Source organism: Manis pentadactyla, chromosome 5 (genome assembly GCF_030020395.1).
Source record: "Manis pentadactyla isolate mManPen7 chromosome 5, mManPen7.hap1, whole genome shotgun sequence".
NCBI classification, from domain to species: Eukaryota; Metazoa; Chordata; class Mammalia; order Pholidota; family Manidae; genus Manis; species Manis pentadactyla.
The window spans coordinates 172,626,552-172,652,052 of record NC_080023.1 but is presented as its reverse complement, the minus strand read 5'-3'; the positions used below and the strand labels follow the sequence as shown (position 1 = coordinate 172,652,052).

Here is a 25,501-nt window from a genome sequence, read left to right as displayed (position 1 = left end):
ATGTTCATTTTGCTGTCTACTATTTAGCCTCCTTAACGAGGATAGCCGACAGGCACTGCCACAGATCACTAGCATTGATGACCTCATTTGATATTCCCAATTCCATGCAGCAGGTACTTACTAATATCCTGCCTTAAGAGGTAAGAAAGCTAAGGCACAGAGAGGGTGAGCAAATAGTCTAAGGTTGCTCAGAAAGCAAGGAACAGAACCAAGATTGGAACACAGGTAGTTCTTACCCCAGAGTTCTGCCCTTTTAGCCTACAAATCATGGTGCTTAGCACAGACTCCATCACCAGATAACATGTGCATTTCGACAGATGAGTGAATGACAAAGTATGCCTCCGCAGAGGGGGGTGGTGAGCTGATAAAAACAACTTTAACTCAAGTGGTAAGTTGTGTGGCTGTTTCTCCAAATTAGAGTTGTGTACTGCATGCAGGGAACACGGGCAAAGGCCCCAAGAATAACCATTTGCTACTTTCCTTTCATGTGGAGTTGCATTTTGAGCTCTGCTGTTCGAACTGGAACACCAGACAACCACCAACACCTCCTGTTTCTTTTCACTCCTCCTTTATCATTCATTTTCTTTTCTTTCCCTCCCTCATCTTCCTATCTTCCCTGTGTCCCTTCTTGTGGCTTCCCTCCTCTTTAAGAATCTCCCTTTGAAATACTTGTCTAAGAAAGAAGTGGCTGCCTTTGTGTTTACTCTCCCTCCTGAATTTCAGTAGCTTTTCACAGCAACAGTTCAGTCAAATTCCACCAACTGGAGGGAACTGAGAGTCACTTAAGATAGCCAAATGGTTTTCACAACCAGCACTTGTCGAGATTTGCGACTAGATTAAAGTATATCCTTTTAATCTGTCCTGCCGAACGTGGTGAGAGGATGGGTCTGAGGTCTTACGGAGCCGGACACAGCTCTGCTTCAGTCCTCGGCATTTCAGTCTCAGAAATATTCAAACTTTTTTTAAAAACGAGGGGACAGCTAAGTAATTTCTTGCATCGTTCTACAACATAAAGAAACATTGTTTCTCCTGGAGCTGTTTAAAAAAAAAAAACTCAGCAAAGGAATTGAATGAGAAAGACCGAGGGAAAGCTGCCGCCTTTGTGGGGGGAGGTGGGTTTGCCAGAAAGGCCGGGAAAAGGACTAGGCTTCTGCTTCAGCTCCCCTTCTGAAAAAGTTGACAAATTCTCAAATGAAAGGCTCCAGAATGTGGAGAAAGGCATTAGAAGTCACTTAACTGAAGGCGAAATACTGAAATGCTCTTTTCCAATTACTTTAACGTTTAAAGTAACCTTTAGGCTTAAGAAAAAAAACTCGAGTAGAATATAGCTTATAACCAAAATATAAATTCTCTTTTTTCTTTCAATACCTGGGACTTAAAACAACTTTCAATCATTTCCACTGGGTGATGGTCATTTGGGAAATGCCATTACCTATTCCCTTAACCTAGGGGGAAAATTCTGAGATAACAATGGACCCCTTACACTTAAGAGTCCCAAGAAACCCAACAGTTGCAAGAAATGGATCCCCCCAGAGAGAAGCTCAGATACTTACATTCACCTTCATCCTGATCCTTTAAAGAAATTATTTTTTAAAGGTGATTATTCCATATCCTGGAAAATACTGGCAGAAATCACTTCGAAGGGAAATTCTCCTGTTGTAGTTTGTGCTGGAATGTGTGAGGTCTGGGGTCTCAAGCACTTGGGCCTGAATGGTACTGTCTCTGCAGCTGTCTTGCCAGGAGCTCTGGGCTGCAGCCGACAGCCGAGGGAAGGGATGGGGCCAGTTACATAACAATTGCCTTGACATTCCCATTGGTTCCCTCCTATCCATCTAGATACAAATAGCCATCATGGTGGGTCTATCTACAGGCAGTGGGGACAGAGAAGTAAATAAACCTGGTGAACTTGGAAATGAGGAGGGAAATGAGAGAAAAATAAAAATAGAAGAATGATTCCTTATTTTCCTAACACCACTAAAAATGGCCCTGGATGATGGCACAGTCTGTGACCAGGCACGCACAAACGGCTTCTCCATGATAACGCTGAACTCTGATCTCTCCAGCTTTGAATTCTTCTTGAGGGTTCAGATGAAAAAGCCACTCATCACAGGGACTTCCGTAGCTGCAGAAGGCACTGCTTACTAATGAGACTTTGAGGAAGAGGCCGTGGCCAGAAAAAAGTTCCAAAGCCACCCAGTGGAAAGGAAACATTTGCTTTCCTGACGCCTGAATATTGTGGTTTTCCAACAGGTCTGGGTCTTGACCAGATCAACTTGTGTGAATTGACTTGACCTGTTCATGGGAACCTTGCTGTAATGCACTTTCAGTGTTTCACTGACTTGGCAAATTATTTATTAAACACCTTCTGTATGTCTGACACTGTATGCTGGGGGGAATAAGGTAAACTAGGTTCCCTTGACCTAAGCTCAGGATTGAAATGATACAGTAAGATCAAGTAATTGCTTTTTTTAGATGTGGCCCGGGTTGGGTCCATGTTATACCAAATTGTGTTCTATAGCTCGGAGCGCCCTAGAGACCCAGCATGTTTATCATAGCTGTCTCCTTCACCCCTGCCCTTGACCTCTAAGCTCACTCCTTGCTCACCAAATCCCTGAGTTACTAAGATAACTGAGTTGGGAGCAAGGCTGGGCCAAGGTGTGTGGCTGAGGATTCAGCCCTCACTGGAGAGAAATTCCTGCGGGGAGGAGAACAAGTATCCGAGAGCCCCTGGGCCTCGGTCTCTGCATCCAAAGGTGAGCCGGCTGTGCGGGGCTCCCATGCAGCTGTAACACCCCACACTGTGCATGCCTTCTTTTCCTACTCTTGTCTTTTGCTTCATGAAAACCATGAGAGGGATTAAAAATATGTCAGGTAGCTTCTTTTCCTCTCCTTCCTTGTGTTTTTGAGGGGTAAAGGACAGGAACGGTACTGGTGACAGAAGGTATTTTGTGCTATTTGGTCATAAGCAATTATACCAATTAGGAGAAAGCTTTGTCAAAACCTGTGTTTCTTCAACTTCGTGTGTCTATTAACTGCATGCCTCCTGTCAAGTCCACATGCCATTTGTATATTTTTTAACTTAAAGTAAAATATTAAACTCAGCCAATTAATAAAAAAATCTCTCTAAGCAATATTACCTACAAGATTACAAGTTTGATGAACTAGTCTCAAACACTTGTGCCTAGTTTTTTTCTAATGCACATTAAAATACATAATTAACATTAAATTAAAAAAAAAATCTGTGCACTTCACTTAAAATCGTCTTTTACGTCTGCAGTCAAGGTCTCCTAAGGTCATTTTTCCATTTGATGGATCAGGAAGAATTCGAAGTTGGCCCAAGCTGTTTAATGGATCACAAAGAAATGGTGAGAGTTCATGCTTGTTGATTGAATTCCCCATTTCCTGGGATCACTTTAGGGGTGTTAGTGAGCCAGGAGCTGCCCCATTATTTAAGCTTTTCTCCCATTCTGTTAGTGCGAATTTATTCCAGTTCACTGGAGTTATTCATTTTGTTGTCAACAATGGGCTCAGATGACACCATCGCAAGCCTTACTTGGGACGCCCGAAGGAAGGTTAGACGGATGCATGTAAAGGACCCTGTGAATTTCACCATGGCTAAGGATCTCCTCACTTTGGGGAATCCCTGCAGGGAGAAGCAACCTGGAGTACACTGTTCCCCGCCGCTCGCGTGCCCTTTCAACCTCCCAGTGAGCTGACATTCTGAACCCACCCGCAGTGAACATTCCACATTTTCTGTTAACCAGATGGCAAACATCTCCTACTGTTTTCTTACTTATTTTTTTCCCCCCGAAAGGACAGACTGCCTGTCACAGATGTACAATACAAAAGGTGCTCTTGAATCTGTGGAGGAGCACCAGTTTAATGAAAAAGAACAGTACTTTACATTCACTAACTTTCAAACTCATGGGGAAATTCCCTCTGGAGCGAGTGGCCCTATGAGTTGCCCAGACTTGCCTCTGAATAACCTCTCAGTGGTTCCCACGCTTTTCCTACCGGCGTTGGCCTTGTAAGAGCCTGCAAAGCCTGTAGGCAGAGCCGGGAGGTGCTGTGCCTGGAAGGAGGGCAGGAGGCGTTCTTGGTGCTAACTTCACTCTGGGCTGTGAACACAGGAGCCCCCTTCATGCCAAGAGACAAATGGTTTATGAGCAGCACATTTGGAAATGGTTCCTAAAATACTTATTTCCCCTTTTTGCAACTCATGTTGGAGTATTCAAATATCATTTGAAGAGGCATCTTTTTTACCAGCCTCCCACCGTCCTCCTTTGAAGTTATTTCCCCTCTAGCCACTTGTCATTTCCTCCCTTAGTCATCACAGTTCCAAAATGACCACGTTATGTTTCTCTGGTTGCTTCCCCATTCCATTATCATGTAGGCCACTTTCCTTTGAATAGTTCGGTAGCAGACTTTTTTTAACTTTTGGGGTCATGGTGGTGTTCTGCTTAGCTTTTTGTTTTTAAAAGTAGGCTTTATAGCAAATAAAATGGTAAGAGAATAAAGATTATTAAATAGGGGAAGTATGATATCATGTCATGGAGTTTTTATTAACTATAATGATAATTTATTAAATATTGAGAAAGGGGATGAGACACGTTTTGTCCTCTGTGGCATTTAGAACAGTGCCTGGCACAGAGTAGGCACTCAGTATTTGCTGAATGAATGAAAGGTGTACTGTCTCAACAGGAAACGGAAATACGTTTGGTGGACGACAAATATCAGTTTCTTTAAAAAAAAGAAAAAAGGAAATACAGCATGTGCATAGCATGTTCAATAAAAGCTATGCACACCCTTATTTACTATTCTTTCTGCTCACATCCCCCGACAGCCTCAAACATTAACGGTTTTATTTTTTTCAAAAGATAGGGCAAACTATTTTCGTGTCCACTAAGAAATGAGAGACCCACCTCAAATGGAGTGTGAAGCTGCCTGTACTTGTCTCAGGATTCCTCTCCGTGCTCTTCCCTATGACAGCACATCTGCTACAGAGCAGCCTGAGAGATCTCTTAGAAGCAGAAAGCAGATCATGTCATCTCTTGCTTTAAATAGGCCAGTGGCTTCCTCTGCAATTAGAATGCACTTCAAAGCTCTTACAAGACCAACGGCCCTGTGTGAACGGGATCCTGCGCACCCCATAGGCCCCATTTCTGCCCTCTTTCTCTCCCTGTTCACTCTGCCCCAACAACACTGGCCTTTTTTCAGACCCTTTACTAAATGCTGAATGCACTCTCACTGCAGGGCCTTTGCATTTGCTGTTCCCTCTGCCGAGGATGCTTTTCCCAGCATTCCGGTCTCCCTTTCTGTCCATCACCTCTATCAGATAACCTTGTTTTATCTTCCTCATGGCAGTTATTTACCACCTGAAATTACTGTGTCCATTTACTCACGTACTGACTTTCTGACTCCACTGGGATATTTGCTCTGAGTTCATAAACTACAAACCCAGAGCCCCATAACTAGGCGTTGCGTGACTGGATAAAAAATGGACACTGAGTTGTGTCTTCAAGCTGGGTGTTGTGTGTGGGCTGTTCTGCCTTGTGAAGTGGGTGAAGGGATGGGGTTGCTGAGAAGGTCAGGGGAGGCCACAGGGCCTTGTGACCTTGATTTCGACTTGTCACAGGTCTAAGGTAACATGTAACCTCGAGAGAAGGAAGGGGCCAGTTCTTGAGAGTCTAGGCTACGTGGATCAGGCTGGGGCCAGGTAGGGGCAGGAGAGCTAAGAGGGAGCGTGGCCTCCGTTCCCAGACACCTGACAACTGGGAAGCTTGTGGCTCTCGCAAGGGCTCCACCTGCCCTCCTGTAGCCTCCCATTTATTCACACACACCAACACAGGGCACCTACTATGTGGAGGCACTAGACATGCAGTACTGAGCAAGAAAGCCCAGGTCTGCCCTTGACGGAGCTCATTTTCCAGAAGGGGGAACAGACAACCAGGAAAGACAGTTTCAGATTCTGATAAGAGAAGGTGAGATAGATGAGACTACGGAGGTGAGTGTGGAAGGAGAGGTGTTTGGATAGGGTGGTCCAGAGAGGCCTGTGGGTGGAGCAGATGCTCAAGTGGAGAACCTGTGACCCGGCCACGGTGATAAAGGGACATCTGAGGGCCAGGACCAGCAGTGGGAAGAGGGGCGTGTGGTGGGGGAGCTGGTAGCACCTTGTGGCCATGGTAAATTCTCGGCACACGGTCCCACGATCCCACTTGCTCGTCTTCGACAAGGACAGAGTTAAAATGTCTTGCTCACTACCTCAGAGCTGCTAAAGGTACAGGAGAGCCTGAAGTTGTTCCCTATTCACAGATGACACCTCACCAAGCATTCTTGCCCACAAGCTCCGAGGCCAGCTGAGCCTCGGCAGGTGGCAGCTGCCTCTGACACCACTGCAGCCCGTCAGGGTCTAAACCAGCCCTGGGGATGTTGGTGACTGGTTTTTAAAATTCAAAGTCTTTACCTTGACCCTCCTTGAGAGAGTTGGGATAGAAGAGGACCAATGGATATTGGCTCTTTAATCAAGGCTAAATCTGACATGTTCAGAGCACTTAGGAAACATTTAAATGTTCTTAAAACAAATATTACTTTAATCAGCTCTCTGGACCATCCATTTTTCAGTAACATGATAAAGACACTTGTTTGAAAACTTCCTTCAGAAAAACCAAGTCCTCATATAGCCATATTTACAAAGGAGAGAAAGCACGGGCTGTAGAGAAAATATTGTGGGAAGTAGACTTAAAATAGAATCAAGTTTTAGATATTCTCAGATAGTGATGGAAAACAAATATTATGCTTATTTAACTCAGGAATCCTTCAGTTCCTAGACATTCACCCCAGTGAGACAAAGATGTCTGTGCACAAAGATGCTAACTGCAATATCACCTCTAATGGTGCATGTGTGTGTATGTGCACACGTGTGTGCACATACACACACACTCAAGTAAGCACGATTTGTAACCAATAGGTCTGAATTGCTAAAGTATGTGCAGACCCTATTTTCATAAATAAGACTTTTGAAACCACCACAAATCCAAAACAAAGACTTATATATAATAAAATCCCTTGCCTCGTGTTTTAGACCTAGTTTTCTAGCATATCTTGAAGGGAGTTGAACATGGAAGTCAATCAGCTCCCACCCAGTAAACCAATGAATGGCATGCCAGGTGTACTATTTCTGCCAGGCATAATGATCTCTGCCTTTGTTGCAACTGTACTGTTTGAAACTAGCGTTTCCTATCACTAACATCGCCATACTTGTTTTCGGTTTTCTCTGTTTTATACAACAATTAAGGAAAACCTAAAAAGAAGTCAGCCGACTACACAAAATCTGCTATGTGCAAAGGGGAAAGCTCTCCTGTTGTAGAACAAGGACCTGGAACGCTACCGAGCACAGGAAAGGCAGTCACTGTTCACCAGCCAACACACACAAGCAGCTTTGGGTGGGAAAGGTGATCTGGGGTGCCCCTGAATGAAAGCTGGGTTGTTCCAAAGTCAAACAGCACTAAAGCTGAGAGCCGCTTACATGTCTGACTCCTTAGAGTACTATTTAATACAAAGCAATTATGCAGCAATATAGGCATTAGCAATAATAAGGTACATTAATGGTGCTAAAATAAATGGAATTCTAATATGTACTGTTGATTTTAAGAGGCAAGAGCCTCAATAGTTGTTCAGTTGCTGTTCCTATTTGTACAAAACCTTAAACAAATATTATCTTGTATGCACACTGACAGCTCTGAAGGGATCTCCAAGAAGCCATTACTGAGGGTGCCTCTGAACTAGGAGGTGAAGACGGGTTCTAGCCCTGGTACTGCCATTATTGGGTGGGGGTGGCCTGTAGGAGTTGAGACTCATTCATCTATGACACAGGCTGGCAAACTATGACCTACAGATCAAATTGAGATGATTGATCCAAGAGTTAAGAGTGATTTTATACTTTTAAAGGGTTGTAAAAACAAAAAAGAATAGGCAACAGAGATCAGTGGTAGTCCACAAAGCATAAAATACTATCTGGCTCTTTGTGAACAGTGTGCCTACCTGGGGTCTACGGGTCAGAATATAATGAGCTGGTTAAGAGCTCGGCTCTGGCATAGCCTGCTCAGGGGTGACTCCTGGCTTTTGCTTACTGGCATATGACCTTGGCAAACCACGAAGCCTACTTTCCCCATATGTAAAAAGGGGATAAGAGTGACACTTCTTCATGGAGATGTTGTGAGGCTGCAATGAGAAAATGCAAGTAGAGCAACAGCACTGGGCCTGGCAGATGGACGGCCAGTAGGTGTCAACTGTTAGTATCTGCATGACATTGATATGAGGACTGCATGGGACGCTGGAAATATCGAATGAATGTTGTATGTACACATCCATGTTAATAACACACTGTAAAGTGCTAAAGAAGTCAGGCAGAATAAGTAGCACATAGATAAAAAGTCTAAATCATAAAAAATTCTGGGATATTCAGAAAAAAAGTTGGTGTTATGAAACAAGTAAAAAGTAGTGGATTGTCCTAGATTAAGGATGACAAAGAGTGTACTGTGTGATCCTGGAATGAATCCTGGATTGGAAAGACAAACATACACACAAATAATATAGCTAAAAAAGCTAGGAAGGATATTTTTGGAGAATGTGAATGAGGACTGAATATCAGAATGACATTAATTCAATGGATACAAAAATTCTAGGGCGGCTATTTACACACAGTCTATATAAGACAGCTTGTCAAGGGTTATTCAGCCATAAATTCTACCAGTAAGGCCTATAATTATAATAATAAATGCTATACATTTAATTCCTAGCTCCTTGAAGCAAGCTCATTTTTTCCTGCTCTAGTTAAATTTTTAAAAAGGTATAGCAAGGGAATCCCTGAGCTTCACTTCCCTGTGTTCAAGCATTTTTTTTTAGCAGCTCTTTCAATTTTCTAAATAGCACATCTTTTCTCAATTCACAGAGTTGAGCTCTGCTCACACATATCAATACAAAAGTTGACATGCAGATCACAGGTGGAACGTCCACTGTGGACTCGGCACCGAGTCTGAAGCCAAGGCCTGGGCTCTGCTCTAGGGACGGAGCACAGAATCGATCAGAACACTAGGGAGTGACAGTGAGTGTCTTCAGGGCCCAGAGAAAAGGGGAGGTCAGGGTGGGCTGAGGCAGAGGCTCACGTCCTGCCCAAGAGGTTTGTTAGAAGGTGAACGGACCCAAAGGGATGGGGCTGTGCTATCAGCCGCATGAACTGGTTTCTGTAAGCAAGTAATTGGCATCCATCTCTGAATTGAACTGGTAAGGAGCTTCACAGCACATGTACTTTACACAGTTAGACTTACATTAACTTTCCCATCTCAGACTTAATGTCTTTTGACTTCCTCAGAAAATCCGAACTAAAACCAGCCGCTGTCCTCCTCCGTGACAGGCTGTGACCCCCTGCCCGCTCAGACAGCCCCCGTCACTCACCGCGGGCCCACCGTCCACAGCGCTCGCTCCTTTCATGCTGGCGATGTGAAGCGGCTCCCTGGAGCTCCACGGCTAGTGTCCCCGGCTGCAGACGCAGATTATGCAATGTCACTGCTCGTCTTTGGCTGGTTCTCAGAAACTGGATTCTATGGAGCTGACAACATGGGAAATTGTCAAAACGTTTATCCAAGCAGGCAAACTTTCTGGAAAGCACAGTAAGAGTAAAGTGTAAAGGGTGCAGGAGGGGAGACCTGAAATTCAGGCCACCCTCACTCCTCAGTGCCTGATGCCTCCCTTCATCTGTAAGTAGAGACTGTCACACATTTGCTATGTGAAACCACAAAAGAAGAAAAAAAAACTGTTCTGCTTTATCGGGTGAAGTTCCTACTTTGAAAAGCTCAGTGTAGGAGCACACAGCATTCTCATCTCTTGAATAACTCCCACAGGACAGAACAACCTTATTTTCCTGATGAGAGGCCACTAGGATAAATTTCCGATAGTGGTTAGGGCTTTTTCCTTCCTGCTCTCTAAAACTTGCTCTGGAACAGCCAGGAGAAAACAATCAGTGGATGCCTTCAAGGACCTAGTCCCGTGTATTTCTCACTCCAGTGCACACTTCTCCCTGCTCTGACCTCCGTGCCCATCTCCTGGTCCTTGCTTACACTTAACAATGAACATTTTCTATGTGCCGACTCTGCACCAAGGCTATGCTGAGCACATGGCATTACAGTTATATTATCTCTTAATCTCACCAAAACCACAACACTAGCTTAAGCAGTCCAGCGTTACTTGCTAAGGCTTTTTGCTTTCCCTAAATTCAGACCAAACATCCAGAGAGGACCTACAGGGGAGCAGACTGCTTGCTAGCCACGTTTGCAGTTTTATTTCATTTAAACAAACCAGTACCCAGTCTCCTGAGCCTGGTTCAGGTTCCATCTCGAATAAGTTGTCACTCTCATGGGAACCTTCCTATGGTTACAGCACTGCCCTATCTGTGGTCGCCCCATGTGTAGTCCCCATGAAGGCTGGGGACCAGGAGATAGCTGACTGATTTCTGGCTGAGACAATTCATGTTTTAAATTGTTTTCATTTTTGGAAGTTAACCTCTGGGGCCAAGTAATTGACATGCTGCAGATGGGAGCAGATAACAGGGAGGGGACAACTGACCCCAGGGAATCAACAGAAACTGACTTAACAACAAGTTCAAAGTGGGGACCCACAGAGAGGAGGACAGAGGTGGGAGAGCCGGGGGCAACTTAGGGAAGGCTTCACTAGGAAAGTGAAATGTAAGCAAAGGGCAGATCAGTATAGAGGCAGGGCTTGTTGCTAGCTTCAACACCATGAACATGCAAAAAAAAAAAAAGAAAAAAAGGATAGAATTAGCAAGTTCCATTTAAGGAAAACAAGCAGTTTCATATGCAAGAGCAGTTAAGTCATAAAGGCTGAGGCTATGAATGACAGCATGGATTAGAATTATTATCCCCTATTGGTCTTTACAGATACAGAAATCATTAAAATGGTGCCATTGCAATGCCTACAGCTAGTGATATTTGTTCGGCAGAAGTCTCCACAAAAGAGATTTCAATGCTGTCAAGTGCAAACCTGGACATCCTTTTTGGGTACCCACTTGCTCCGACTTTCTTCTGGCTCTACTCACTCCTCTGCATGGGTGGCCACATAGGAACAGAGGAAGACGACGAAGGACTACTGAGCTAAGTCTGGGACGTAAGTTTCCAGGGAGGTAATCTATTGAACCCAAATCTATGCTTCCATACAAATATTTAGATGTAATGATGTTATGATTGTTTCAAAAAGTCCTCAGCATCCATAGATGTATACTGAAATATTTAGATAGATTCACTTCAAAATAATTCAAGAAAGGGGCAAGTGGATACAGGTGTAGGTAAAACAAGGTTGGTCATAAGTTGCAAACTGGGGAGTCTGAGTGATGTGGACATGAGGATTCCTGTACTGTTGACACACTGAATTATATAAAGAGCAGCTTTATTAAGATACAATTCACATGCCACAAAATTCACCCTTTTAAAGAGTACAACTTATGTGTTTTTTGGAGTATTTACAGAGTTGTGCAACCATCACCACTATCTGAGAACATTTCCCACCAGACCAAAACTTCACACCCATTAGCAGTCACTCCTCATTCCCCTCCCTGACCCTGCAACAATTGTTTGTTGTATAATTGAAAAAAATACATCTGAAAAAAATGCAAAAAAGAAAGGATGGACAAACTTGCTCAAGGTTGTACAGTGACACGAGACAGAATATGAATCAGCCTGTTGGAAAAGAAAAATGACTCCAGCCTATCCAGTTGGGATGTTTCCCATTACCTCAGCAAACTCCTGACAGTGATTAAACCCAGTACCGAAGGGCTGACCCTGACACCCTCCATACAGATTTGAGTGCTACAATTTGCACGTCCATTTTTAAGGAAAAAACAACCTAAACCAAAAAACATAACTAAGACACAAAGTAATAGGATTTGGCCTTGGAGTTATAGACTCACTCCTACATAGACAGCTACCAAAGTATTTTGTGAATGAAGGGTTTTTCAGTCTGGTATTTGCCATGATTTTTCTGAAGGGAAGGCCTTAGACATTTTGCTGCCATCCATTCATAATGTACTGCTTAAGGCAAATACACCTCGTATGTGCACAAATAGCCTAAGAGTTCATTATACCAGGAAATTGGGTGGCTTTCGTAATATCCCACAGACTGAAGGTCAAAACAGCCAGTGTTCAAGAGAATCAAGTTGGGGAGACCCCAGTGAGGTAATTTTTTCCTCTCTTCTCTTTAACAAATATGCTACTGAGAAGTGTTGTGGATCAATTTTTTCAGAACCAAGTGAGTAATCACTTTCATAGCTCCTGATAAATGTGCAGGGAGGTGGATTGCTTCTGCATATTTAGCTGCTTTTTGGTATGTTCTTTTATTGTTTTCACTGGGCTTTTTAGCTATCAATACCTACGTACAGCAGAACACCACAGAATGTCCGAATTATTAGAGGCCTGACAAGAAACTTCCGACTGTACTGCCTTAGAAATATACGATTATCTGGCAGACTTTCACCTCATGAAGGTAACTCAAATACAGCTCTTTTGGTCAAAGTTGAGTTTTGTAATTTGCCAACAAACTGATCTAAATACCCTAATGTAGGGATGATGTGGAGGGACTGGGATTCTGCCGCTTCTATTATTAGTGATAACTCAGTTTAATAGCCTGAATTTTGATCGCAAGGTTGAGAGGGAGAAGGAATAAGAGCAAAACCTGAAGAAAAGGACACAGAGGAAATGCTGTGGGTGGTGGGGTGGGGGTGACATCAAGCTCAAGGAAAAGGCAGAATGTTGACAGGGAGAGAAATCAGGTCAGAATATGATGCCCCAGGTAGTCAGTGCGGTGTGAGCAGTGAGTGGAGTAAATTTACTGCAAGGTGACTGGGAAAGAGGCTTCATAGATTAAAACACCCACTAAGGGAGTGGGAAGGTAAACGATAAAAGCTCCCCCAAAAGGCCAAAAGCCTGAAGTACGAAAGCTACAAAAATGTTTACTGTTTTCTAAAAGTTCTTTGTCATTATTCAAAACTACATGGTCACTTTTGGAGCCTCCTTATCCTTGGTCCCATTTTAGTTACCGTTGTAGTTCAAACATACTCCGCATACTTATTGTCCATCTGTTAATTCCACTGTCTGGTCAAGTCTGGCTCACTTCTAGTTTCTGTTGAGTCTCATCATGGTGGCTGTTTGCTCATCTCTGACTGTAAACCCATGGTTCCTAGAGCTTTATGTAGAATTGAGGCCTGGGGTGAAGACTGTTCTCCCATAGGAAACTTGTGCTGGATTACCAGGCACTCGTGGCCACTGCCAACTAGAGCTACTTTAAATTCTCAGCTTGCTTTCCTCCAAGCCACAGAATGTGAACTGTTCCAACTTTGCTTGAACAACTAGCTTATAGATGGGATTCTGAGAAGACCCTCCTATGGCAACACCCTAGACCCCTCCCTACAAACCTGAGCCAGGTATCCTTTCTCTGAGGGAGGGTTTTTGTCACATCCACCCTTTCACTGAGGCGGGCACCTTTCGGGTCCTAGGGCTTTCTTTCTGGGTCTTGATCTAAGTTCTTACTCTGTGAAGAAAGAAGAGCTTAGAAAACATTAGGCTACAAAGGATTGTCAAATGTCCTTGGGGCAACTGGTGGTTTCGTCTTTGTTAGTCCTGATCTGTTCTCTGGTTAATTTTGTCTCTTTCTGCTTCTTGCTAGCTCAGCTGTCTAGAGATTAAAAATAAATTCTATCTAGGTTTGAACTGAAAGGGTTCTGAGAGTATCCAGTCTGCTTCATTTTCAGAAACAGTTCTCCCCCCAAAAGTAAATGCCTTTCCCCTTCCCCAAATCTGTTTATATCATGATGTATTTAAAAAAAAGGACCTTCACTGATTGAAGGCATGTGGGGTATTTTGATTAAGCTCTTAGTCACAGAAAAGGAAATGACTTACCTTACTACTCATTGAGCCAGTAGCATGGCTGAGACTGGACTTCCCCCACATAACACTGCCCTTCTTAAGGGAAACCAAAGTTTAAGGCAAAAGGAAGGTTTTTCTGGCTATCTAAAGAAATGAAATTATAATTAAAAAAACTCCTAAAATAGAAGTAATATTAAAGATACAGAGCTAATGGTGATTAAGCTACAAAAAATCTGACTTCTAGAACAAAGCACTAAAGGAACAATGTGAAAAGTGCCAATATAAAGTTATAATTATTTGAGGATTTATGTTCAAATCTGGAAATATTCAAAGCTCTAAAAAAATTAGCTTTACATTATTATATACAAAAAGTTTATTTTAGAAAACATACTTAAAAAAATAACACAGAAGGCATAAGTTCTTATCCCACCTTGGTATTATTCACCATTTGAATTGCAGAGTGTTATGTGGTACAGTTAATGTGTGGGTACCAAATCCATGAACTATTCCTGGCATAATACCAAGGTCAAAACGGTATGATTTTTAAAAGAAAAAGAAATGAAACAAAAAGTCTGTTTTGGAAACCCACAAAAGTACCTTGATCTTGTAAACAGAAGTCCTTAAACTACAGATATATTGATGACACTGTTCCTAAAACTAGAAAAAATGGGATTTAAAAAAAATCATTAACAGTTAAAAAGATACAGTGGAACTTACTAGGGTAGAGTGTGGTCATTCCAGCGCATGTGCCAGAGAGGAAGCATATAAAAATGTCAAATCTCTGCTTTACAGTTGCAGAGGTTACAAGCAAAAGAAAAGTCAGAAGATGTGGGGAGTTCGGGTTGGTAACTATTTCGGTAGAACTGGTTATCCTTGTTCCCATTCAGTTGGTATCTTTTAATCTTGCAAAAGGACCACTCGCAGATGGCCAAGCGCAAAAACTGGCAAACCAGAACACAAAATAAAATAATTTAAACTCTCTATAGACTAGTAAGTATAACTCTCTGGAAATCTGAATTAAAACTCTGATTTAACACATTAAGAATGTTTAAAATGGTTTCATAGACCGAAGTTAAAATGCTCCCTAAGGATTATGACTAAGGTAGAATCTTTATGTAATAAACTGCAGAAGACTTTAAAGCTCCTGTAACATATAACAATCTGGAACATGTAACAACTTTAATCTGTTCAACACTTTTTCAAATGATCTTATTACATTTCTAGGCACTTCTACCCAGATCATATTTGTGTTTGGGGATAAATATAAGCCAAAGTCTATCTTTGTGACGAGAGCTCAGGGTTCTCTGACCTATCTAGAGCTCAATTAGAGAAATATTCTCACCTAAAAAACTTCAAGAAAAAAACCAACTTGTATTAGTTGGTTAGCTGCAAAAATCTGAGAACATAGCTGCCATATGCGTTCATGATGAGTGGTTACAGTTCATGCTGAAGGGAACTGAAAAATATTTAAAATACTTTACCTAGGAACAAAGTCAATTGATATTAATCATTTTGAAGATAAGCAATAACTGAGAGCAGTGGTGGGCTCACCTAATTTTGATTAGATTGGATGTTTTCAATTATGCTTCCCATCATGATTCTTACCCAAATGGTACCTTATCAGAAATACACTCATTGAAGGTAAGCACTGCAGGTAATGAAGGGAAGTGGGAGGTCTGATGACGGATCTATAAATCATGAGGAAAAACTAGCTACTAATTTTACTGAAGTGAAAAATTTCTAACACTAATGTTGCAGATCTGAGCTTTAGCATCAGAATGAGGTCTTTAGGATAGAATTGGTAGACTCACTCAAATGGTTTTAACATGGCACAAACTCTTGGTTCTCAGAGCTGTATGCCTACTTACCCACTAAAATGTATTTTGAAAGAAAATAAACAGAGGATGCAAAAAGGGCACAAAAGTTGACAAAAAAACAAATGAAAATTCCTCATGACAGATCCATTTGAGATCTAGAAAGCACTTTAATGCTCGATCTTTCTTCAAATGATCAAGATTCAAGAGAAATGGCAAGTCCTGTATCTACAAAACCGATGAAAATCACACTGTAACAATCAGTGAATGCAGAATCGCACAGATCTGTGACTCCAACTTTTTCCACCATGATTCTACATCAAGGTAAAAAGAGGTTCTTTTGTACAAATCCAAGAAGGATGCAGAGATGGCAGTCCGATTGCCAAAGAGGGCACAGACTTGCTGCTGATGCTGGTGATGGGACCATGGGGAGGGGACGAGGGTCCTCAGGAGAGAACCCCCCAAGGAAGGCGGCTCTAGTCTGTGGTGGATCTCCGGTACCAAAACCGTGCCCTGAAGTCATCACTGCACGTCATGAAGCCGGGGTTGGTGGGCGAGTGCACTATACAGCGCACGATGTTGTTGTGGCCCAGAGAGAGCAGATTTCGGCGCTCCGCTGTCCTTGAGTCCCAGCAGCAGAGGCTGATGGTCCTTTCGTCCGGCAGCAGCACGTAGTCCTCGGTGTGGTTGAAGACGGCCTGCGTCCGGTGCACCTGCCGCCCGCTCAAGCCAGCACCTGCGCAGAGACCGAGAGCATGAGGGCCTGGGTGCCCGCGCTAACTTCCATGCTCACACTGGAGACCCTAAGACTGTTCCTACTTCTGTTACTCATCCTGTCGATGTATTTTAAAATCATTGGAGTAACATGCACTTATTATGCAAAACTCTAAAAAGATATGAAAATGAAAATCACCTCTGGGCCTACTACCTAAAGCAACTCAGTTAATGTTCTCAGGTTATTATAGGCATAAAATCACCTTTAAAAAAAAATACAAAATGGTGCCACATTGTATTATCCCTTAATGAGCACAGTTTAAGGCAACTCTATGTTGGGTTCATTTTTCATGTTTCTTACTGGCTGCTAAGTATTCCATTGTTTGGATCCATTATTTAATAGTTCTTTTCTTGCTAGGCATTCACTTTATATCTAGTTATAAGTGAAGTGACACACATTCCTTGTACAGAACATATTATTTTCTTAGGACAAATTCCTAAGAACAGAATTACTGGGATGTATGCACGTCTGCTCTCCAAAAGGAAGCTTTATGCTTTTTCATGACTATGAAAAAAATAAGTATTTTAAAGTACTAAAGTATAAACAATAAACACTGTCTAATAATTTTATATCCAGAGTATTCTGATGAATGTCTTTTCCAAATATCATCATGGGTTGTATGCATATCTAAAACCTTAAAGAGCAGAGTATATTATCATATGCCATTTTTATTCAATAGCATGTAGTGGAGATCTATAAAGAGGGAATGAATATGGCTTAATGGATAAAAACACAAGGTCTGGTTTCAGATCTGGATTCAATACTTGTTAGGATGTGACCTTGGACCAATTATTAAACATCCCTAAGCATTGATTTTCTTCGATATTCCACGGAGATAATTACAGTGCCTACGTGCAAGACTCCTGTGCTGTGGGGATTAAAATGAGGGATGATGCACATCTAGCTTCTGTAGGCTAAGTGCTCACCTAATGTTACTGTAATTATTTACAGTCAAAGGCTGCATGCTGTGAAAGGATGTGTAATGACAAGACACTCAATGCTTCTTGGTGGACATTCATATTTCTCTTTCTACTGCTCAGATGTTGGGAAGGACATCTGTTCATGTGTGCATTTCCATGCTTGCCCAAGAATCTTTCTAGGTTGAATTTCTAACAGTCAATGTAACAGGTCAAAAAGATAAATATTTAAAAATGTGATATTATGACACCAAAATTGTTGTTCAGAAAGTGACCCTCCTAACAATATGTGATTTTCTGAAATGTTTACCAACATTAGATGGCATCAGTCTTTTAAATTCCTGGAATCTGACAAGCACAAAAATATATTTTTGTTTCCACTTCTCAGCTTTATAGTGAAGTCGGCTATCTATCTTTTCTTGGGTGCACTGACCAAGGTCCAACATGTCTATTATATATGCTATGAATATTTTTTTTCCTAGCTCAGCATTTTAATCTTGTTGTTTCTAATTTTTTTTTTCGCCCACCCCACCTGTTTCTAATTTTTAACATCAACATTTCTAACATATACATGGTTGTTTTTCCTTTTCCTTTATTTTTTTGAGAACCCTTTGAATTCTAGCTAAACATTACGGCTGGAAACATAGACCTAAATGTGCTGACCTGAAGAAGTCTTAACCTATGAATTAGAAAAATAGAGATTTGCACATAAATTTAGTACAATCTCATTTTAAAATCAAACCCCAATTTTCCATCAAAATAAACCAACCAACTGCACAGAACGATAAAACATCCCAAACATTCATAAAACAAATATAATAAATTTCTGACGACACTCCACCGGGTACCCTTCCAGACACATCACACTCAAACAGGGGTAACTTCTAAAGAGGGAGGAGGCTTTCTTAATTTTACTCTGACCACTTTCTTATCTTCTTTTGTAATAAGCACATAGTCCTTTAATAGTAAGAATTAGAGATATTTTTCAAAATAGCTACATACAAAAGTAAGTCACCAAGAATTATGATAAAAATGAATCTTCCCAAGATTTGCTAGTTGTACTATGTGACCAGACACCAGAGAATTATTGCAGGGAGCACGCTTTGGTTACAATAAGACAAATCTTAAGGCAGGTTACACTGCACCCTAGTGGTTCAGATGCCACCAATTCTTCAATTTTCTCTAAAATGTTAGATAATTAACAGCACAGCAGAGCCCTTACAATAGCCTTATTTTCTTTTGAGTTTTAGAGTTATGGTCATGGCCATTTTAGAAAATGACATAAACATCTCACAACAGAGGAAACTAGCTGAAGAAAACTAGAGGTTTCTATCAAACCACCTTTGGTACTATAGGGACCAGAAGAATGAGAAACAGTACTTGAACAACATTCATTATAAGATAATCAGATGTGAACACTGATGACTAGACAGGATAAACTTAAATTACTCATCATAAAAAGAGCTCCCAGGCACCACTGCCAATTAGAAATCAACATGAATTATGACTCAGATGACCTTAACTTTGTTCTTCTGTCTGAAAAGCTCCTTCTTTATCTTGGTTCAGAACACTCATGGTCTCATTGGGGGGCCTCTGCTCTTAGGAATGGGCCAGGCCTCCTCTGTCCTTACTCCTCTCAGGCATGTACTTACTGAGATCCACTAACTGAGGCTTTTCTCTGGACTTTCATGTTTTTGTGGAAAAAGGACAGGCCACTGGTCTACAAATAGACTACCATGTTCTCTAATGTTACCTGCATGGCATCAGATCGAGTTTAAGCTGTAATGTATTAAGAAGAACAAAGTAAGAAACCGGTTCTATTTCCAGCCCTGCTTCTTGCTACCATGGCTCTGGCTAAACTGCTTAACCTCTGGGTCTTGGTTTCCTCTTACTAAAAGGATAACATCTGCCTTGCTCAATGCACAGCTTTACTGCAACAATCTAAGAGAGCTCTGTAAATATACTACAGAAACGTTACATAATGTCAATTGCTCACATACCCGTGTATCTGACCAGCGTCCGTCCTGTAGATATCTCCCAAAGTTTAGCTACAGAGTCTTTTCCACTTGAGAGAATGTATTTAGAATTTTTGGAAAAAATGGCAGAACAAACTTCAGCACCGTCATGTGCTTTCTCAAAAGTTGTGATGCATCGATTTGAAACACCATCCCATAATTTGATGCAGCCGTCCTTGCTACCAGTTACATACATATTGGCACTAGGATTATAATTAACGGAACATATAGCATCGGTGTGCTGATCTTGAGGATTGCAAGAGACAAAACATTGAAATGTGTTGATATCATAAAGCCGAAGAGTAGGATGCTGAGTCCCCACAAGTATAAAGTCTCCAGAAGGATGAAAAGAGATGGACCGTAACATCTCAGCTTCCTGTTAGGACAGAGACATTATCATTAAGTGACCAATTGGTGAACGGTTAAATCGAGAGGAAATGCGGAAATTTTTGGCTGATGCAAAGAATCCATAAAATAACAATCAGGTTTTTAACAGGTATGAGAAGGAATAACATTTTGCAATACATGGAAGTATCAACCGAACAGAGATTTCCAAAACTATTTCCTGGTGAGATTATTCCAAAAACCAAAGAAGTGAGCTTCATTATTTGCAAATGAACACTGGGTAACTTAAGAAAGGATCAGTCTATGATACATTCACACACAATGAATGGAGGAAGATAAACACAACCTGTACGTACAAATAGCTTCTCTAATTTGCCTGAAGGCTCCGAATATTGAGTAAAAAAATTAAGTTAAATTATTAAAAGGTGGAAGCCACTACTAAAACAGTATTTCTGAACTGTATATTCAAAATAGGGTACCAAATGTCACTTTTCCAGCAAACACCTGATAGTTTTAACTGAGTAATTTTCTTATTCCCATGTGCTTTAAGCAGGAACCTGCGACCTTTAGATAGGGAGTCTGAACCCTTGTCGCATGAACTGTGACCAGCAGCACTCCTGATCGACCAGAGGAAGTGAGCACATGACATTATTTGAACTCTGTGCCCACGAAATCTGGTCCACGTGCCATCTGCGACATGCGTCCTTGTTGCTGTACATTTGTTTTATAGGACAATCACTGAGACTACTTTTAAAGACAGAATAGTCATATAAGAGCTCATTGTTTTTAAGAAAAAAAACGTAAGGCTCCTTTCCAAACATTCCTGACCTGAATGTATTTGAAGGCTCTTTTTGCAGAAGGTTTGGAATAATCAAATAATTTAAGAGTATAATCCCTTGAACCAGAGGCAAGGATCTGTTCTGTTGGGTGGAAGGCGAGACATGTGACTTCATCCACATGGTCATACAGAGTTCTGATCACTGGGTGGTTTTCCATATTCTGCTGTGCAGTCTCATTCATCATAACCTAGATCAACAAGAAGAGATGCTCAAAGTGTAAAATCTGTCTGACTCAAAGTACACAATCATCAACTGTGCTAAGTTAGAGCTGGTTTAAACTATTCCCTCCTCCCATGAACGAACAACAAAAGGCAAATAACAAGTGTGGTACGGGGATTTTCACCTCTATCGGCATGGCACTCTTGGCCAACATTCTTTCTGTATCCAGTATCTTTATGGAAGCATCGGCAGATCCAGTAGCTATTAACTGTCCATCTCTACTGTAGGTAGCTACACGGCATGGTCCTTTATGGGATGTGACATAGCATGTTTCATACTCCGAAGCCTCTGGGGACATAGTCTGGACATCTGCATCAAATTCCAGGTCAATTCCTGTGCCAGGGGCAACTGTATCTGAACGACCAATTGCATACTGAACCGCAGTATCATCGTTTTCCATTCCTGAAAGGAGTAAAAATTAAAGCCTGAAAAAATGTAAAAGGCCAAGACCAAGTACTGGATCCAGTCTGGGAAAGACGTTTGCCGATGCCAGCTCACAGTTTCTTGAAGCTGCACGATACTTAATAGCTTACAAAATTGTGTTTATTGACCTGGGTGCACACACAGCGACAGGGTAAGGCAATATGGGTTGTGGAAGGTTAGGCTCCAATAGGTAAAGCCATCTCTCCTGATTTTTGCCTCCAAAATTTTCTACTTTAACCACAACTACAGAAACTCAAAAAAAGCAATTCTGTAGTTAAACTGTTCATTTATTCACTTCAGATTTTAGTATTTTTACTGAGATCTTCTTGTAGCAGCTCTTGAAGCTCAGTAAGTTAGATACATAGTGTTAACAACAATGAAACATATTTAAAGAACGTTGAACTCAAGTTTATCAAGGATATACATTTTCAATTAAAAATCAACTTATAAATACATCATATAAAAACATTTACTAGTACAGGAAAAATTTAGAAATACAGGTGAACAAAAAAATAAATGTGACCTCATATCCTATCTATCATCCAAAGCTAATTACTGTTAACATGGTGGTATGAATCCAGGACTTTACTCTACGCACAGCTGTCTTATTTCTAAAAACAAAAATAAAACCACATTATATAACATGTTGTGACTTGTTCATTTAATCATATAGAATAAAGACCTGGCCAGGATAATAAATGCTGATCTATATCATGTTGCTGGATGAAATTTTATGGACACAAGAACACTTACAACTAATTCTACACTATTGGGCATTTCAGTTGTATTCATTTATCAGGACAAAATTTTATAATTGGTATTGCCAAATCAAAGAGTGAAAATGCTTAGTAATTCTATACTGAGTGATTTCTATGACCCGGGCAAGCACCAGGATATCCTGTTGAACAAGACAAGGCCCAGATCTTTAGGCTTGCTGTATTTTGGGGGAGATGCAGATTGTGTAGGACACAACCCAACGCAATAAAGAAAATTTCAGACAATGCTTTTGTTTTAAGTAAATGGAACTGTTGTTTAGAATAACTGGGAGGTGTAGGGAAGATAGTGGGTTATTTTAGAAGATGTGAAGAGGACTTGGAGATGACATCTGAACTGAGACTTGAAGAAAGTCAGTAATTCAAAGATCCAGATAATCAAGATCCTGAGACTAGCACCACCATGAAATGTTCATGATGTAGGCTTTGCTTACTCCTTCAGTATCTACCACTGTATGGACACATAGTAGTCACTAAACCAAAATGGCAATACTCTTAAAAGATTCTGATATGTGAAAACATCTGAGACCTTGTCATGGGATCAATGAATTTGCACACATAAGCTACCTAGTTTGATGAGATGCAGGAGTTGCTCCGAGGGTGCACAGACAGACTGAGGCTTGATTTCATTGATGAGACCATTAGCAATGCTGATGTAGCCGTCATAGAGCAGCTGGCTGATGATCAGCTTGTAGAGCTGCTGGCGGTCCTTCAAGCCCACTTTGGTTCTGTACATCTTGGACAAGAGGAAGACAGTTTCCCTGCCAGCTGCAGGAAGAGAAAACAGGTGGATGGTGAAGGGCAGAGGCACTAGTACAGCACAGAAGCAACACAGGAATCTGGTCAGATTTGTTTACAGGCCACAGGCGCTAAATCCCAGCTCTGCTATGCATTATCTTTCATCACAACCTCTTTTTTTGAGCTCAGTGTCCTCAGCTGTTAAGTAAGTTGGTGAAGGTTAAATAGGATGGTGCATGAAAAGCACTGACCAAGTGGCAAACAAATTATTTAAATCAGGTTAGCCAATATTTACAGAGCCGCTCTTCAACTTTTTTTCCTCTGCCACACTACCCATCTAGGCTTTATATTTATTGCTTTCCCAGAATCTTCCATTTATTCTGCTAATAAAACACTGGTGTTTGTTAACAGATAAGAGAGCTATGTAGACAGTTTCTTTCCACCAGCTGAGCTGTATGTTTACTAATGTCAGTTACATTTATTTTTAAAACATGTTTTGTAAGACAATGGAACTTACTATAATTTAATTAGACAGTGAAATCAGAATATGAGGGCAAAAAAGCTACTGTGGTATGAAAACTAAAGTTGAATGCTTTGGAAAGATTCAAAGACGAAAATATTGGCAAACAGGATATGGCTAAAATTATTTAAAAAATGGGTGGGGGCACGGAGGGTAGAAATCTGAAGGACTGTGCAGTTAGACTGATATGTAAATATTTAAGTTCTCCCGTGGTCTTAAAAGTGAAACAGGGAACTGTAGATGATGGTTTCTGGTATATGCAAAAACCATCCCCACACCTTGGCTCCCCCAAAACCCCAGCTCCAATTAGTGGACCTGTTAGATAATTTTATTATTAAAAACCAATGTCTGTATGCATGTGTGAATGTGTATGTCTGGAGAAGTATCAGAAGTCTGCAGGAGCTTGGAGACAGCAATAAATAAATGTCACAGGCAGACTGGTAGTTGTGGCAGAGAAAATAAAAATTCTAAGGCAGAGCACAGGAGATAGATGAATGTAAGACGAATATAAGAGTGACTGAGCAGTAGCACCAGTACCTCCTGGTATTGCTGCACTTTACAGGGGTGACTCTAGAAGTAGGGGGTGTTACAGGAAAGGGGTGTGACACCATGTTTTCTAACTACACAGCGCCCTCTGGGGAGTTACTGAGGCTACTGATCGTAAGAACAGCTAACATTGAGGGTTTACCATGTTTTAATTGCACTTCAGTGCTCAACACCATCCTACAAAGGAGGTTCTATAATCTTGTTTAAAGATGAGAAGGGGAAATAACTTGCCCAAGGTCTTAGAACTAGTGCCTGCATGGCCCAGGACTAGGACACAGGCGGTTTGCCTCAAGAGACTGTGTCGTTTCTAACCACTGTTTGTAGTGCTCTTAGAAAACTTAATGATAAACCAGCTAAAAAATTTCTTAGACATTCAGTACAATATATAACACACACCGTGTAAGCCACTAATTTGCATTACCTCAATTCAATCCTCATCTAATCATTTTAGAGATGGGCAACCTGAGGACCAGAGGGCTTAACTCACCTAGGATCGAACAACTTGTAAACGGCAGAGCCTGGATCCCAACCTGGGCTCTTTGGCCCCAAATATACTGACGGATGTTAACAACCGTTAACATTTATTGAGCACATGCCAGAGACACCGTGCTAGGCACTGTATAAACATTAGCTCGTTGAATAAAATTATTCATGTAGAAGCAAATGTACATACACCTATGCTTGTGCAGACAACACTAAGACAAGAGAGGCTCAGGGAGGTCAGCAAATCCACTGAAAATTAAATGTTGACTGAGTAACTCGTCTAAGGTTAAAGCGGCCGCCCGAACTGTCCACATCAAAGCCCAGGGCATAACCACTACTCAATCCTGTCTCTTCACTCATGCCAAGGGCATCACGGGGTGTAAAAAAAAAAAAAAAGTGAAAGAAAGGAAAGGTCGAGCCCCGATTCTCAACTCTCAAGGAACGTTCGCTCGCCGGCCTAGTAGGCTAATTACTACCTCGTTTGCAGGTGGGGACACTGAGGCCCGAGGACAGGAGGAAACCGACCCAGTACTGGTGATACCCGGGGCTGGATCAGGGCGAGAGAACAAAGAAGCCCCCTCCCTGTCCGATCGGCTGCCACCCCGGCGCAGAGGCGAACTAACGATGGAGTGAAGGTGGGAGCGAGGCCTTTGAGGAAGACGCGGTGGGCAGGCCCTGCCTGGCAACTCAGGGCGCACGCCGCCCGCTCGCCATCGACCTTCCCGCCCCGTCCCAGTCCTTCCCGTGCTCCCTAAAGGCCCCAGCCGACCGCACCAGCCACGCTCCTCGCGCCCCGGCCCCCAGTACCCGCAAGTCCGGTTCTCCTGGTCTCCCGCTCTCTCCTAGAAAAATGGAGGCGCGAATCCTGCCCGATCGAGCGCTCGGAGCGCACGCTCATTGCGCAAGCGCGCAGGACGCCGCGCCGATCGCTGCGCTATCGATGGACCACACTCCCTCCCGCCCTTCTTGCCATCTTACTGGCGCGTTTGAAAGGTTCGATTACCTCCTCAGACTTTATCTCCTACGCGACAACCCTGACGCCGACGGGCTCTGCTTCACCGACAAACGCTGGATCTCGGAGAGCACCGCGGGCGGTAGAACCGTCAAGGATCTGTCGGGCCGTTGGCTCTACCACTTCCGGGGACTTACGGGGCAAGTACGCCTGC

At 42.0% G+C, this 25,501-nt stretch overlaps 2 protein-coding genes across 7 annotated transcripts in view; both read right to left on the bottom strand.

Annotated features, from left to right (window-relative positions):
* CASS4 (Cas scaffold protein family member 4) overlaps positions 1–14,186 on the bottom strand; it is a 38,953-nt gene extending 24,767 nt beyond the window's left edge. Inside the window, exons 1-2 of one of the 5 annotated variants that reach the window (XM_057503101.1) lie at positions 13,478–14,186; positions 9,454–9,607 (exon numbers count right to left, since the gene is read on the bottom strand). In XM_057503101.1, the coding sequence (XP_057359084.1) occupies positions 9,454–9,489 (36 nt within the window). In that variant the 5' untranslated portion in view covers positions 9,490–9,607; positions 13,478–14,186. Of the gene's footprint in view, positions 1–1,553; positions 3,187–9,453 lie in introns of those variants that run through there. The other 4 variants (XM_057503102.1, XM_057503104.1, XM_057503103.1 and 1 more) reach the window with 4 other exon arrangements.
* Positions 14,187–14,283: 97 nt separating this feature from the next.
* Positions 14,284–25,474, bottom strand: CSTF1 (cleavage stimulation factor subunit 1). Of its 2 annotated transcripts, none has more exons than XM_036901913.2 (6): positions 25,339–25,474; positions 22,616–22,816; positions 20,977–21,254; positions 20,623–20,820; positions 19,435–19,825; positions 14,284–16,478 (listed from the first exon to the last, which is right to left on the bottom strand). In XM_036901913.2, exons 2-6 carry the CDS (start codon positions 22,782–22,784, stop codon positions 16,219–16,221), a joined length of 1,296 nt encoding a protein of 431 aa, XP_036757808.1. In that variant the 5' UTR covers positions 22,785–22,816; positions 25,339–25,474; the 3' UTR covers positions 14,284–16,218. The 2 variants fall into 2 exon arrangements, with proteins under 2 accessions (XP_036757808.1, XP_036757806.1); XM_036901911.2 differs by lacking the exon at positions 25,339–25,474 and adding an exon at positions 25,143–25,252.
* Between the last annotated feature and the right edge of the window lie 27 nt (positions 25,475–25,501).

Bases quoted from the DNA above. Each gene is read 5' to 3' on its own strand.
- CSTF1 (XM_036901911.2), bottom strand. From the start codon at position 25,233: ATGAGCGTGCGCTCCGAGCGCTCGATCGGGCAGGATTCGCGCCTCCAT. The intron at 22,817-25,142 runs GTACTGGGGGCC...CTCTTCCTGCAG, and splicing joins CAGGAGAACCGGACTTGCGG to CTGGCAGGGAAACTGTCTTC. The intron at 20,821-20,976 runs GTGAAAATCCCC...TTGTTGATCTAG, and splicing joins AGAGTGCCATGCCGATAGAG to GTTATGATGAATGAGACTGC.